The sequence below is a fragment of the Propithecus coquereli genome, unplaced genomic scaffold (genome assembly GCF_000956105.1).
Source record: "Propithecus coquereli isolate 6110/MARCELLA unplaced genomic scaffold, Pcoq_1.0 Scaffold8, whole genome shotgun sequence".
NCBI classification, from domain to species: domain Eukaryota; kingdom Metazoa; phylum Chordata; class Mammalia; order Primates; family Indriidae; genus Propithecus; species Propithecus coquereli.
Window position 1 is genome coordinate 14,928,912 of NW_012154173.1, and position 14,125 is coordinate 14,943,036.

The 14,125-nt window shown below is 44.3% G+C and overlaps 1 protein-coding gene across 1 annotated transcript in view; it reads left to right on the plus strand.

The window, feature by feature from the left end:
* Positions 1–3,225: 3,225 nt before the first annotated feature.
* The window catches only part of CPA6 (carboxypeptidase A6), a 279,958-nt gene continuing 269,058 nt past the window's right edge, over positions 3,226–14,125 (plus strand). Inside the window, exon 1 of the mRNA XM_012663144.1 lies at positions 3,226–3,581. Within this exon, the coding sequence (XP_012518598.1) occupies positions 3,466–3,581 (116 nt within the window). The 5' untranslated portion in view covers positions 3,226–3,465. The remainder of the gene's footprint in view (positions 3,582–14,125) is intronic.

Here is a 14,125-nt window from a genome sequence, read left to right on the forward strand (position 1 = left end):
AAAGCCTTTTTGAAAAATAAAGCAACCTATACAGACATGCTTTAAAAAAAGAAAGAAAGAAAGAAAGAAAAGGAACCCTAGGAAGGACAATGTTCCAGAGCCCACGGGAAAAGAGAATTTCAAACAGTGAGTGGTAAACAGCCTCAGAAACCATGCAAATGTGGAGTGAGAATGGAGAACAGACCACTGATCTTTGAGAGAAAGTTTCAGCCGGGTGGAAGGGAAGGAAAGCAAATGGTCAGGGTTCAAGAGCGTGCTTCTGAGAAGCCTGAAAAAAAAGAAAGAAAGAGGACAGGTGGCTTGTGTTTAAGGGGGGGAGAAACATGGATAACTGCTGAGAGAAAGACGGACGACACAGGCCAAGAAGGGGCAGCTGAGGGAGTCGAAGACAGTCAGGAGGGAACTGTTAGTGACGTGTTGCTAAAGGAAGCTTCAGAACATTCCTCAGGCACTTACCGAGACCACATAAGGCAGTAACCTAACTTCACATTTGCTATTTCCTCACCTGTTGGAACAAGGGCAAAACGCCATAAAAGGGAGCTACTGATAGGCGGTTAGGTCTATGCTGATGAGACGTGGAGGAATGAACACAAAACCAACTGCAACGGGAGGGCCGTCTGTACCACAAAGCGCTACACACCGTTTATCTTCCCCTCCAGATATCTTTACTGAGACAAATCTATGTGGTGCTCACTCATATACTTGAGGGAAAAAATATTGCAAAATCTCTCCCCACGGCCTCATAGAATTGACATTAAAAATTATCCCATCGTGAACAATGGACCCAAATCAAGGATGACATTTTCCTTTCCCAATTATAGTTTCATTTCTTTCTCTGCTCGGTAATATTTCTTTTAATACAGTTCACTCGTCCACTAAAATATGACAAAACCATAGCCAATAAATAGAGTCTCTCATCTTCCCATCTCCAAATCCCTAACCGGTTTAATAATTCACTCCCTCTCAGTGCCTTAAAAAGGGAACTTTTATCTTTGAATTCATCTATAAAACTGTTCTCTTCTCCTCCCACTGGCTAAGTGGACTCCATTTATCACTCTTTTTATGGGAGCTTATCTACTGCAAGAGAAGTTTGATCAGATAACCTCATCCTTAGAGAAGCAGAGAATGATTGCTAGGAATGACTTCTATTGTTTGAGAATCTCTCTTTGATCTGAAATTTTTAGGAAGGTGATAGGATGTCTTCAGAGTCTCTTGCATTTTTGATGGTCCAGGAAATGATTCCCTTGGTCTGAGAATGTGGAGAGCCTTTGCTGAGGATGCTTGCTGGCCACGGTCCTGCAGAATGATCTGAGGGTGAGCCGAGTCCCTAGTCCGAGATGAACATTCCTAGTTTAATGCTGTGATATAATATGACAGATTTATCCATTGTTCTGACATAATGAAATGCAAAGAGATGACTGTTTTATTTACACAGTAACCTCTTATTTCAGCAGTTCACTGGCTGCTGTATAGGCTTTCTTGGCTTCATCAAAAGGCCTCAAGTATTGCTCCGCGTCTTACAGAGAAAGCAGTCTTGCCCGTTTAGAAAGGCCAGAGTACCAGCCCATGAGGTCAGGAAGGAAGACAACATAAACAAACAAAGAAGCAAAGCCAGGAGACCCGATTATTTAGGGAACTTCCGCTCCCCAAAAATGCTCTCTGCTGCCGGGTGTTCTTTCCTCTATCTAGATAGAGAAGCAGTGTTTGATGAATGAATCCCTCCCCAGGTTTATCATTCATTCGGCAAATGGTGTTGACGATTCCTTCAGTAAACACTGTGTTCCCTCGAGGAGGTATAAGGAAGTGTGCACAAAGACAAAAGGGATACAGATCTGCATTCAAGGGGAAGGCAGCTTTATGAGGAAACCAGACAAAAGCTTAGCATGACGTGGTAAGTCCTCTCATAGAGGATGTGCCAGATGTCCAGGAGAGGGACGCAGAGAAGACATTAACTAAGCTAATGCTGGGAGAGTTGAAGAAGACTTCGGAGATTCATTTCAAATGGAAATCATTTTATCTCTGTCATGAACCTGACATTGAATCCGTCAAAGGAGTTTGGTTCAACTCCCCCAGATAGAGAAGATGGGGATGATTTGGTGCTTTCAATTCTAACAGGTACTCTGGCTATTACATTGGAGGGTACAGGAGTTATTTCTTCAGGAAATTTGAAAAGTAGCCTATATGAGTGAGTGTGAGGAAGAGATGTTGGTTCACTCCTCCGGGGTATGAGACTTGGCGTGGAGGGTAACAGGAGGCACCCTAGGTAACATTGCGCTTATCAACAGGGCAAGGCACAGCCCTCCAAGTGGGCTTTCTGGTGTATTTGAGAAGACCAAGTGGATGCAAAAAGAAAAAAAGCCTTCATGGAAAAATGAGAAGAAAATGGTTTGCTCCAAGTCTTTAGAGAAAGAACACAAAGCAGACCTCATTCTAAAGTGAGGTCCTGCTACTCAAAGTGTGGCTGAAGGGCCAGCAGCCTCAGCGTTACCCGGAAGCTCGTGAGAAATGCAGAAGCAGCTCAGTGTCATGAGATCCCCAGGTGATCCGTACGCACCTGAACTCTGAGCCAGCGCTCCAGCCCGTTGTGGTGGGTGAACATTAGAATCACCCAGGGAGCTTTTTAAACAGCTGCTCCCACATGCCCAGGCGTTCTGATTGAAACAGTCTGGCTCCCTAAGTGATTCCAAATGTGCAGCCAAGGTGGCAAAGCACTTGGAGGCCTCCTGTTTGCTAGGAGAACCTCTGAAACCGCAGCAGGCCCAAGGGCTTCTGACGCCCGAACACCAAGAGCTCCCTGAGGCCGATGAAGCCGCTGCCCCCTCTGGCACCTGGAGAGCAGGGAACTGAGGCCAGCTGTTCCCATCCAGGTGCTGCCACTCAGCCCCGAGCACGTTCTCATCAAGACCATTCACTGTGCATTTCCTCATGTGGAACCAGTGTAGAAATCTGTCATGGGAGATCAAAACATTAAGCCTAGAATGTTCCACGCCAGCTTGTTAGCTCATCATCAGACAAATCCTTTGCAGTTAGGATAGGGTCCTCCTGCTGTACAACGTAGCAGAGAAAGAAAGGTTGAACAGAAAAGTTACGGGCCTCACACTAGCGAAGCAAACAAACCAAAAATAGGAGTCACCCAAAGGAAGCAGCACCCAGCGAGCCCCTGGCGTGAGTCACGGGGGAGGCCCAGCCCCTGGGGGCAGCCTGATTGAGATCCGCTCAGCTGCGGGCTGGCGGCTGCTGCTGCTGCTGCTGCTGCTGCTCCCAAGACCAAGTCTTAATAGCAACTTCCCTTCCTCGGCTGCCTAAACTTTTTTCCCTGGTGGCTGGAAAGAAGTGTCACATTCTGCTCACTCGCAACCCTTCTCCCCCACCCCCTTGGAGAGAACGTGCGGTGTGCAGGGCGCGCTGTGAGCCACCTCCAGCCTCGGCTGCTGAAGCAACTTCAGCGCCTCTCGTCGGAGCGCTATGAAGTGCCTCGGGAAGCGCAGGGGCCGGACAGCTGCTTTCCTGCCTCTCTGCTGGCTCTTTTTGAAGACTCTGCAACCAGGGCACAGCCACCTTTATAACAACCGCTATGCTGGGTAAGTGGAGAGACTCTCATGCCCTGCATGGCTTTTATTTGGATCCCGGGGCTGCTTTGCTCCTCCTGAGTGTGCCTCACTTTTTCTCCTTTGTGGTCTCTGTGTGAATCTGCACACTTTCCTGTTCCCCTGTATAAAATGTTCACGCGGCTCCTGGCTCTTCGCTTTAGCTCACTGAGAGAATATGGTGGGCACAGGTCTGGCTGTTCATACTTTTCACAGTGTGCCAGTCTCAGCAGTGGGCCCAGGGTTGAGCGGGATTCTGTCTCTGGAGTAGCCCTGGCCAGCGTTTGCAGTACTGGCCTTGGTCGATGTTCAGTGATGCTGTTGTACCACGTGAATTATGACTTGAAAACCGAAGCGTCTCCTTTAGACTCGCATGCAGGAGCAGTGGGTTGAAATTCACCAGTGATTAAGAGCTGAGTGTGATTTTGTGTGTGTGTGCTTATTAGTCTGCAGAGTGGTTATTAGATTTTCAAATCTGAGCAATGCAAATGATTCAACTCAAAGTAAGCAGAATAAAAGTAGTCAGCTATAAAATTATAGGTACTTTTCTGAGGGAACAACAGAAGGAAAAAAAAACAATCAGATTTTTCTTCCTCTGTAGATTAGTGTGAGTTCTATATGCCTTTCTTACAGAGACACAAGGCTAGGTATAAAGCAGTGCGTTACTCTGCGTGTTCTTATTATCCTGAAGACTTGTGGTATAGACAGTGTGTGATTTGCTCGCATTTGCAGGGGGTCATTCTTTGAATCTGGAAAGTGTGGCATCCCTGCCTTTTAGAGCTGGAAGAACCCAAAATACCTCCTCCAGTTCAATTCCTTCTCACAGAGGAGTAAATCCAGTGTCTTAAATCTTTTTAAATAGCTGACCATCATTCAGTAATCACCAGTGCAGAAAAGTTTTCATATAGATCTGGATTATGACCAGGTAGTGCACAGTGTCTTAAAACAAAGTTGTTCTTTTAGGAATAGTGTAAAGAAGAATTTATAACTGGAAAAGAGAATTGTGTTTCTCTTTCTCTCTCAAAGAATCCTGGCACTGCCTTTAGGGTTCCCCTGAGTACAGTGCTCACGGGGGACATTTTAAAAACATGTCCTCAGTTTTAGGGGAGCCAGGATGCGGTGGTGGTGAGGTGAAGCGGGGGATATAAATGGTAATACAATCCCCAATTTTTCCACCCTGGTGTTTCTGGGAGGAACAGAAAGGAGTTAACATCTCAGGGCTGCTTTTTGGTCTCCTGGACACACAGGATCCTGGGCTTTACATCCTGTAATTTGTCACCCTCCTTAGAGATCCGGGAAACGGAGCCCGAGTTTAAAGGCTGATGGCACAGGCTCACATTGTGGAGGAGTTCGTTCTGCCTCTCCTGGCTGTCGCAGGTCACACGATAAACATACATCACACGTTTAGACACGCTCGTGCGACCCAAGACCTCTCCCCTCCACTCAGCTGTGGCTCTGTCCATAATCATTCCAGTGTGTGGCACTCCTCAATGATAAGTTACCAGGCCTGCTGCCGCTGAGCAGGTGTGCGTTCTTCCCCAAGTGCCACTTTGCTGAGGAAATGAGGCCACCAGCGGGACCTTTTTCGTGTAGAGCTCGCAGCGATCAGAAGCCTTACAGAAGGTGCACTGCTTTCTCCGTTGTTCAGCAATGAAACGATTGCCATTTTCTCTTTTGCTGCCACACGTAGTAAGTTAATCCCAAATGCATAAATTATCAGATGTCTGAAAGGTGGAAGGGAAAAAAAGAAACAATGAGAAGCAGCTCAGGATGCCAGGTTTACTTGTCCATCACGATAGAAGCCTAGAGCTCCTTTAAAACTAGAAATATTTCTGGGCTTACTCACCACTGAAAATGGGGGATTTTAACCTGCTTTCGTGAGATATGCCATTCTCTCATCACCAAAGACAGAACCGCTGCTCAGGTTTGGGAGTGTTTTGCTTTGTTTACTTAGGAGCTACTTTCTGCAAGTTTATCTTTCCAGTGAATAAGAATCTGATGGGAAGACACGGTCGAATAGTATTTAGTATTATTTTTGGCTGGCTTTGCCCACCCGAAGTTATCATTCTAACCTACCTCATTTTTATCCCTTAATAAATTGTGTGTGGGGGGTATTAATAATTATGGGCAGCCCTATTTCTTGCATTCTTATAAAAATATTTTTGTAGGTCTTGGCTGAATCTAATAACATGTAATTATCATTTGAGCAGGAATAAAAAACAGAACCCTCAGAGCAGACCCACACGCCTCCTGAGAGCAGCTAATGAGCTCAGTCCTCTTCACACATAAACTAGTAACAGTTGGGTAGGGCGCATTGTGTCATAGATGCTTAGCAAATGGCAAATATAAGTGTCTCAGAAAAAAACATCTGTAGAGCAATTACAAGGAAAATCTGATAACAAAAGCTAATATCTTTTTGTTTTGGGATAACTATATTAAATTGCACATTTACAAGTGAGGTTTAAAAATGCATAGAAAAGTAATGAAGCAAAGTGTGGAAAATAAGTTGACTTCAAATAATATTTACTGATACTCTGCCGTTGGAAGGCTTCAGGGGCCACAAATGCCAAGTCAAACATCTCAGTGATAAACAAATGCGAGTCAGTGAGTTAAACTCCTATATAAGCAAACATCACTCGATGTTCTCTTTTTCTCCCTCATCTCCTCATTTTCCTGAAAGCAAACCTAGTTATTTATTATACTGTGATGTTGAGGGGAAAAAAAAAAGAAAAACAAGCATCTTCTGCATCACAGGAAATTAAGGTAGACTTTTTTTAGTGATGGTAAAAGAGAGATCTAATCGGGCATCACTGTAGAACTAACATGGCTATGATTTTTGATAAGTGCTTGTTCAGTGCCTTCTTCATGCCAGTCACCATAGCCTAAGTCTGAAGTTCAACTGCTTGGGTTTCAATTTCTGCTTTCCTACACTTCGTAGCGCTGTTACCTTAGGCAACTTCCTTAACCTCTCTTCTTTATCTGGGACAATGGAGGTAATATTAGAACCTTCCTTACCAAGTTGTTGGGAGGATTAAAGCAATAGCATGGGTACTGCTTGGTTATCACATGGTTCTTGGCACTTAGTAAGTACTTAGTAGGGTGGTAAAATAGCTAACACTTGTCAGTACTTGAGAAAATTGACATTTTTGTAAATGTTTATCTGAATAATCTTATGCAGTTGGGATCCCGTCTTACAAATAAGCTAAATGAGATACCAGCTTGTTAGCCCAAGTTCAGAGCAAGCCAACCCAAGGTCACACTGCAAGGACACAGGTGGGATTCTCACCCAGCTCTGCTGGACTCCACAAACCGTACTTCTCACTCTGCCACTTATTTAGTCATGGTATTCTTTTAAGAAAAACCGAAGATTTAATCTTGTTTTGGGAACTGATAGTTTCAGAACAATAAAGGAAAGGAGTAGATTATGTAAGTAAAATTGGAAGTTTAATCTTGGTCAGTTCTCTAGGGTGATGATGAGTCATCAGTGGTGAATCATTGTTAGAAAAACAGGCAGGGCCCATAAGGGATAGAAAACAGAAGATGAAAGAATTTTAGATTGTCACCAAAAAAAAAAAAAAAACCCCAACAAAATACCCCAAAAAGTAGTACAGAGAGTGGCTGTGGACACATGTTTTCATTCATTCAACAAGCATATTCGAATGCCCACTGTGTGTCGGGAACATTAACCAACAGAATGAACACCCTCTGATAGTTTGCAGGTTAGTAGAGAAAACAGCCCACACATAAAGTTAGTGTACAATGTATAAGAGCTGTATAGGATGAACAGACTCCTGAGGGTTGATAGGAGAGTTCAGTGATCCAAGAAGGAGGGGTAGAAATCCCCTCTAGAGCCTCACTGATGCTGATCATCCAGCCCTGCCATATCTAGGCTGGGGATGCGGAGAGAACTGGCTCCCTACCATCGGTGCTGCTGCTTGGGACCTGAACCTACCAGCACTGGGTCTGCTTGCCAAGCTCCCAAGCATGACTCCTTCCTCACCCCAGCCCTGCATTTATTGAAGATGCCTCTCCTGTCTCAGGGCAGTTTGTTTCCCTTTTCTTTTCTTTCTAGGGGAGCAGCTCTGATGATGCAGCCTTTTCCCCACGTGCATGGGTGCGAGCAGGGCTGGTTCCGGCCCCAGCCAGCTGTCTTGTGTGGATGCGCAGTGCGCATGCTGCAGCTACGGCCCCACTGATGGGTATTTGCCCACAAGTTCACTAGTCCTCCACAGAAACAAGACATGGAGATTCAAAATTTCTTTAAAAAAGTAGTTTGGTTCTCAAAATCCTGTAAGCAAAGAGGCCCCAAGTTGGAACGTGGCCTACTGAAGAGAAGAGAACCATGAGAAACACAGCAACTCGGTAGAGCAGGTTCAACCTCAGGGACGTTGTACTTGTTTTCCACCTTACCTCTCTGGCTTTTCCCCGTGTCTCCCAACAGCAGGTTTTCATCCCTTCATCTCCTGACGGCGGCTTCCTTTGAATGCCCCGAGCTTTGTGAAGCCTAGGGCGAGAGCACAAGCTGTCAGAGCTGGTCGAGTGAATCTGAGTCATCTTCCATGTCAGTGGTTAAGGCTCTTTGCAGGCAGGATGGCCGTTAGTCCCCATTTGCTCAGGACTGTTCCAGGATTGCCAGTGACTGTCCAGTTCGCACCAGCTGTCCTGGTGTGGTCACTGGCAACGTCTCCTCTTAGTCTGAAATTGTGGGTTCAGCCTTTTTATTCTTCACTACGTTTGCTTCCTTTAAGAGTTCTACTCCATGTCTTCAAATGACCCTCTTATTTAATTCCCAAAAAACAACTTTATCTCTAGTTCCTTCTATTCCTATAAAAAGTATCCCATTTGTCCTCTCCTCTCCCTTATGATGGCCACCAGCCAGGTCCAGGACTTAAAAAAAAAAAAAAAAAAAATCTCAGTCTGCGTCAAGGTCATTTCCTCCGAATCAGTTTGCCTTTTTACTAGAAAAGTAAAATTTCTCGTACCAATGATCTGTAAGGCTTTTATCATGGGCTCCCTTGCTCAAAGCCTACTTTAGCTCCCAGTTGCCAACTCCATCAAATGCAGAATCTTCTGCCTGAATTTCAAGGCCTCTATAATCAGATTCTTGTTTTTCTGCTTCCGTTTCACTGTTAGCCTAGAAACCCCAATCTAGCTAGGTCAGAGGAGTAGAGAGCTTCAGCCTTACGCATCCTTAATAAGCAAAGCAGGTGTGATGCAAGGAGCTATCTCAGCTCCCGAATGGTAGGTTGAAATGTGTGCTGTATATATAGGGGCACGAGAAGCTGGAGAGGGTGTGTGGTTGGTTTTGAACCTTTCCCCACAAGTCAGTGTGTGATTAATGGAATAGTTCTCCAGTGCCTTCTGGGACTTCCTTTTAGCTCTTGCCCCTTGTTAATGGTAGAATATTTTTAGTTTTTCTTATGCACCAGCTTAAAGCACAGCCTCTAAGTGCTGATTGTTTATCAGCTCATTATACCCAAAGCTTTCTTCCCTGCAGTATGTTCTGGTGTTGGGGCTTCCTGCTTCACTTCTTGAAGATGCACAGGGCTGCCGCTCTCCTCTGCCCTGAGCTCACAGGTGGACGGTACTCCGTGGGGATCTGTGTTCTCTCTGCCCACTGAGCTAGTGGGAGGAGGAGCGTTTCAAATGCTTCTGGGCACCCCTCTCCTTGGAGCCCAATCTGATAATGGATCTTTTATTTTATGGCACCAAGGTAGTTTCTGGGTAATAACATTAAGCATAATCACTTCCACCCCCTGAAAAGCAGCAAAGGACGTTAATGTTTCATAACTTCGCAACCTATATTGTGCGGGCTACAAAAGCGTTGTATGTTTTTCCATCTTTGTAAATGGAATTACTGAACAGAAAATAAAAACTCTTCCGGTGATTTGCTTTAGAGTCTTCATTATGATCAATCAGTAGATAACTGGTTTATTGGATTAGAATTTGCTTTGCTAAATAAATGCCTTCTCAGTCTGCCTCCAGGCATTGGCTTCTTTATGATAAAGTGGAACAGAGAATATGAAGCTTTGGGATCTTGTTCTGGATAGTGTTGTAAATTTCCTAAAAGATTATTTTATTAAAAGTTGGAGCAAACTTCTAAGAGGTTTTCTTCAACAGAATGACCATCTTTGTTCTTTTTTTCAGTGTACTTTGAAAATAATATTTTCTTATTAGTAATATGTTTTAGTAAGGATACTATTGGGTTGGGTTTTTCCATTTATTTTTGTTTGGTTTTGCTATAACAAAGAATCCCAAACCTTAAAAAATAAATTCATTTCTCTCTCATGTAAAAATCCAAAACAGCTATGGCAGGTTGGTAGTGCCAGAGAACCAGGCTCCTTCTGTCTTGTAACTCGGCTATGCTCAACATTCAACTCCGAGAAAAGGAGTCTTCTGTCTCTGAATCCAGCCAACAGGAAAATGGAAATGAGAAGTCATTTTCCTTTCCTTTAAGGCCACCGTCCAGAAGTTCAAACCTCACTTCCTACTGGTTGGAATTAGGTAGAGAGTCTTAGCTGCAAGGGAGGCTGTGAAATATGGTCTTTGGCCAGGGCACCAGATCTGAGTGAATGTACCAGAGATAACCAGCAGTCTCCCTCTCAGTGGTTACACTGATATCCAATGGTTACCAACCCATTCACTCTTCTACTTGGTTCTCCTGAAGGAACAATCCCTCTTAATAGGATTTTAAAACCTTGGACTTCCATCTAATTAAAAGTCTGCATTTTTATTCTGTAAATGGTGTTTTTTAAGTTGTAGAATGTCAGAACTGGAGGAGACCAAAAAAAAAAAAAAAAGCCCTTTTGTTTAATACATGAAGAAGTAGAACTCCATAAAGGTAAAAGGATTTGCAGAGCTAATGACAGAGTTAAGAATAAAATCCAAGCCAGCTGAGCTCACTTTATAATTGACAACACCATCTTTGGTGAACCCAGACATCTCCTTCCCCTTCCTGTTCTCTAGAGTTGTTGGGGATGAAGTAAGGTGATTTGTCAAGGCTGAGAAGTGTTTAATGAGGGATGATTTAATTTTATATCTATAAATATTTGTAGGGTGTCTGCCTATTGCTAGTCTGGAACTACAGAGATCAAAGAGCAGCCCATGTGCACGGAGTAATGAGTAACTCAGGCAGGTAAAAATTCCAACCCTGGGGTCCTTGTGCCTCCAGAGGAAACTCTTAGTGCCAGGTAAGTGCAGGAGAGGGTCACCTATCCAGACCAGAGGATGGAGAGAAGGTTTAAAAAGGCTTCTTGGGTAAGATGAGTCTTAAAGGACATGTTTTGTTAAATATGTGAGGCATTTTGCCTTTTTCTTTTAAATGGCTGGTACTGAAAGGACATAGCCCTGATCTCAGTCATAACCAACAGATAGAAATTAGGTTAAGGCTTTCCAGACACAGGTAGTATATTGACGTAAAGATCTACAGGTGAGAGATTGGTCAAGTCTAGAAAATCGGAGCAATTAAGTATAGCTAAAATAGAAGGCATTTCTCTTAGAGTAAGGCTACAGAGGTAGGTGAGGCATTGACGTCTTGTGTCGCATAACACCCAGTTCTGATTTCTCCCAAAGATGACAGGGTGCTTGCTCTTGAAGAATTTTAAGCAGGGAATTTAGATGATTTGATTTTTAAAAGAAAGTTTTCTCTGCCATCATTGAGATGGGAAGACTTGAGGGCTGAAGATTGGCAGCAAGACAACTGGGATGCCATGGTGACCATAGAAATGTGAAGTAGAGCCTCACTCATGGCATTGGCAATGGAAGGGAAAGAAAGGACCCAATTAAAGAAACATTCAGGAGGTAGAATTTTCACAATTAGGTAACCAAATGGGAAGAAGAAAGAGGGAATAGTGTAAAGTGATTCTGAGGATTGGGTAACTGGACTGAGCTCTTTGTGGAGAACATAAGCACTTTCTTGGATAGGTATAGTTTGAGGTGCCTAGAAACTGCCGAATTGGATAGATGGGCCTGGAGCTCCAGAGAGAGATCTAGAAGTGAAATATCTCAGTACCTGGTGTGTAAATAGACTTTCTTGAAACCTTGAGTGTAGAATGGAGCACCCAGGAAGCACCTGTTACACGAAAAGAAAAGAAAGCCAAAGACTGAATAGAGCAGAGGAGAAAAGCCAGAGAAGAAAGTAGCAGAAAGGCCTAGAAAGACAGTAAACATCAGTTAACAGAAAACAAGGGTCCCAGAAGGGAGAAGTCAGTCACATCAAGTATTGCCAAGTAGGATCTGCTGGTTAGGCCTTCAAGGAAGTCATTGGTAATATCCTGGAAGGTGCTTCTGCTGGAGCGGAGAGTGAAACCAGAGCCCCGTGAGTTAAGGATCGGTTGGGGTGTGAGGAGAGTAGCCGTGAGCGGAGACCATGATTGCAAGAAGCTTGTCCGTGAAGGGAGGGTGGGGGGTGGGGAGTCGATAGCTAGAGTTGAAGGAGGGTTTTGCTGTTTTGCTTTTACTTCTTAAGAAAGATATGTTCATATTTTATGCCATGTGATAGAAGTAAGGAGAGGGAGAGACGACAGACGGAGGGTGGTGGAGCCGGGTCTCGGCAGAGACAGAAAGCTGGCCAGCCCCTGTTTCCTCTGTAAGGTAGGAGGGGAGGGCCTGGTCCTGTGAAGGGAGAATGGATGGGGACCCGATAAAGACGGGGAGGGTTTGGCTTTGAAATATCCCTGAGGGAAATGTCTCGGGACCTGCAGGAGGATCACCGAGCATTACTGAGAGGCCAGCTGACTGTGGGGAGGATGAGTCTGTAGTGGAACCACAAACCCAGCTCTGGGATTTCCTTCAGGATCTTTCTGTGTTACTCATGTTACCTGGAACCTGCTCCCCGTGGACCCTCATTCTTCAATCTATTACATTTCCACAAAAGGGTGAGGACAGAGCTTTAAATAAGCCCTTAAGAAGTCAAAAAGCAAGTCAAGCAAGGTTAAAGAAATTGCTCCAGCCTCCAACCATTCTCTGCCTTTCTCTTCCCTGTGCCTGGGAGATGGATCTCTGGGGACTGTACCTGGCCCCTTTCCTCAGCAGGAGGGCAGGAAGGGAGAGAGGCTGGGGTATTTGTTCCTCGTCCCTCCTTCCTGGTTTCAGTGCCACAGTTCTGACAGTCGCTGCTGGCCTCCAAGACAACAGCTCCTGCTGGACAGCCCCTCCTCCCAGGGCCAGCTCTCTTTGGCCTCAAGAAGTGTCATTTCTGTCCATCCTTTGTCACTTCAGACCCAGGGGACACTAATCTCTGGGCATGTCAGCATCCCTCATCTGTCCCCTTCCCCTGCCCGCATCTCTGTATATAGCCTCTTTATTAAAGTCTCTTCAGTTGAACTCTCCGAGCAGAATCCTGTTTCTGCCAGGACCCCAACTACTAGAGAAGCCAAGCTGGAACTGAAAGCAAAAAGAATACATGCGTAACTCTGAGGATGTGTGGGCGAGCCATTTCTGAAGCTCTGAAATGAAAGAGGGCAGAAATACGATAGCAATGAAAGAAAGAAAAGCGAAAGGCTGCCACTAACTTGTATTTCTCTGCCTGTAAATCAGAATATAATATGAGGTAAATTATGATGCTATTAGTTGGAAAGGCTCTCATAGACACATCCTGTTACAAAATTGACTACTTTTTCATTACTGTCTACCTGGGGGACTAAGTAAAAGACTATGAAGATGTCTCTTTATACAAATGAATGGGTCTTCTCTCTTCCTCCTTTAGTTACTAGAGAACTGGAGGTACCATCTCCTCATCCATCTTCCCAGGCCTCTCCTCCTCCCTCATTCCACACTTATTGAACAGGTACCAGGAGACCAGTGATCACAACCTGACCATCATTCTAATCCCCAAGTAGAGCCAAGAATCTTCAAAGTAGCTGTGCCAGGTGGTGTCTTGCAGAGAGAGCGATAGTCTGTCTCCTGAGGGCTTATGTTTTAATCTAACAATCTAAACTGAAAAACATAAATAAAACATGAACAACTATTTAAAAGCAAATGAAAATGCAAGTATATTAGGTCAACACACCCTCTCTTCCTGCTTTTTCTCTACCTTTGTTTTTTTAACACTTCATGTATTTTTGTAGCATTTCAGTCTTAAAGATTACCAACTGCTAAAAGATGAAAATTCTAGAGTATCACCCGTTTTATCACTAGATGAGGACTCTGTTCTATTTTGCACTTATGGAATCTGTAACCATTCGCACATAGGACCTCACTGGGTCCCCTGTCTTCTTTTCAGAATGTCTTCATCTTAACAGACAAATTCAAGTATCATCTAAATGTTGACCAAGCTCCTTTTTCTGATGTTGTGTTTGTAATGAGGACGCAAGATTTGTAGTGAAATATGGTCGGGGTCTTGCTATATCCTCTCCATCATGTTTGCATGGGATGTCTGGCCATGTGAGAGCAATACATGTGGCATCAAAACTGCTAAACATATCGAAGGTCGGGACGTTTGGAATGAGCCTGTGTAGCAAGATGTTTGGAGTAGTTAGAAATTTGCGGCAGAGAAAATATTCTAAGTCCTCTACTTATGGGGCAGAAATGAGGGGACA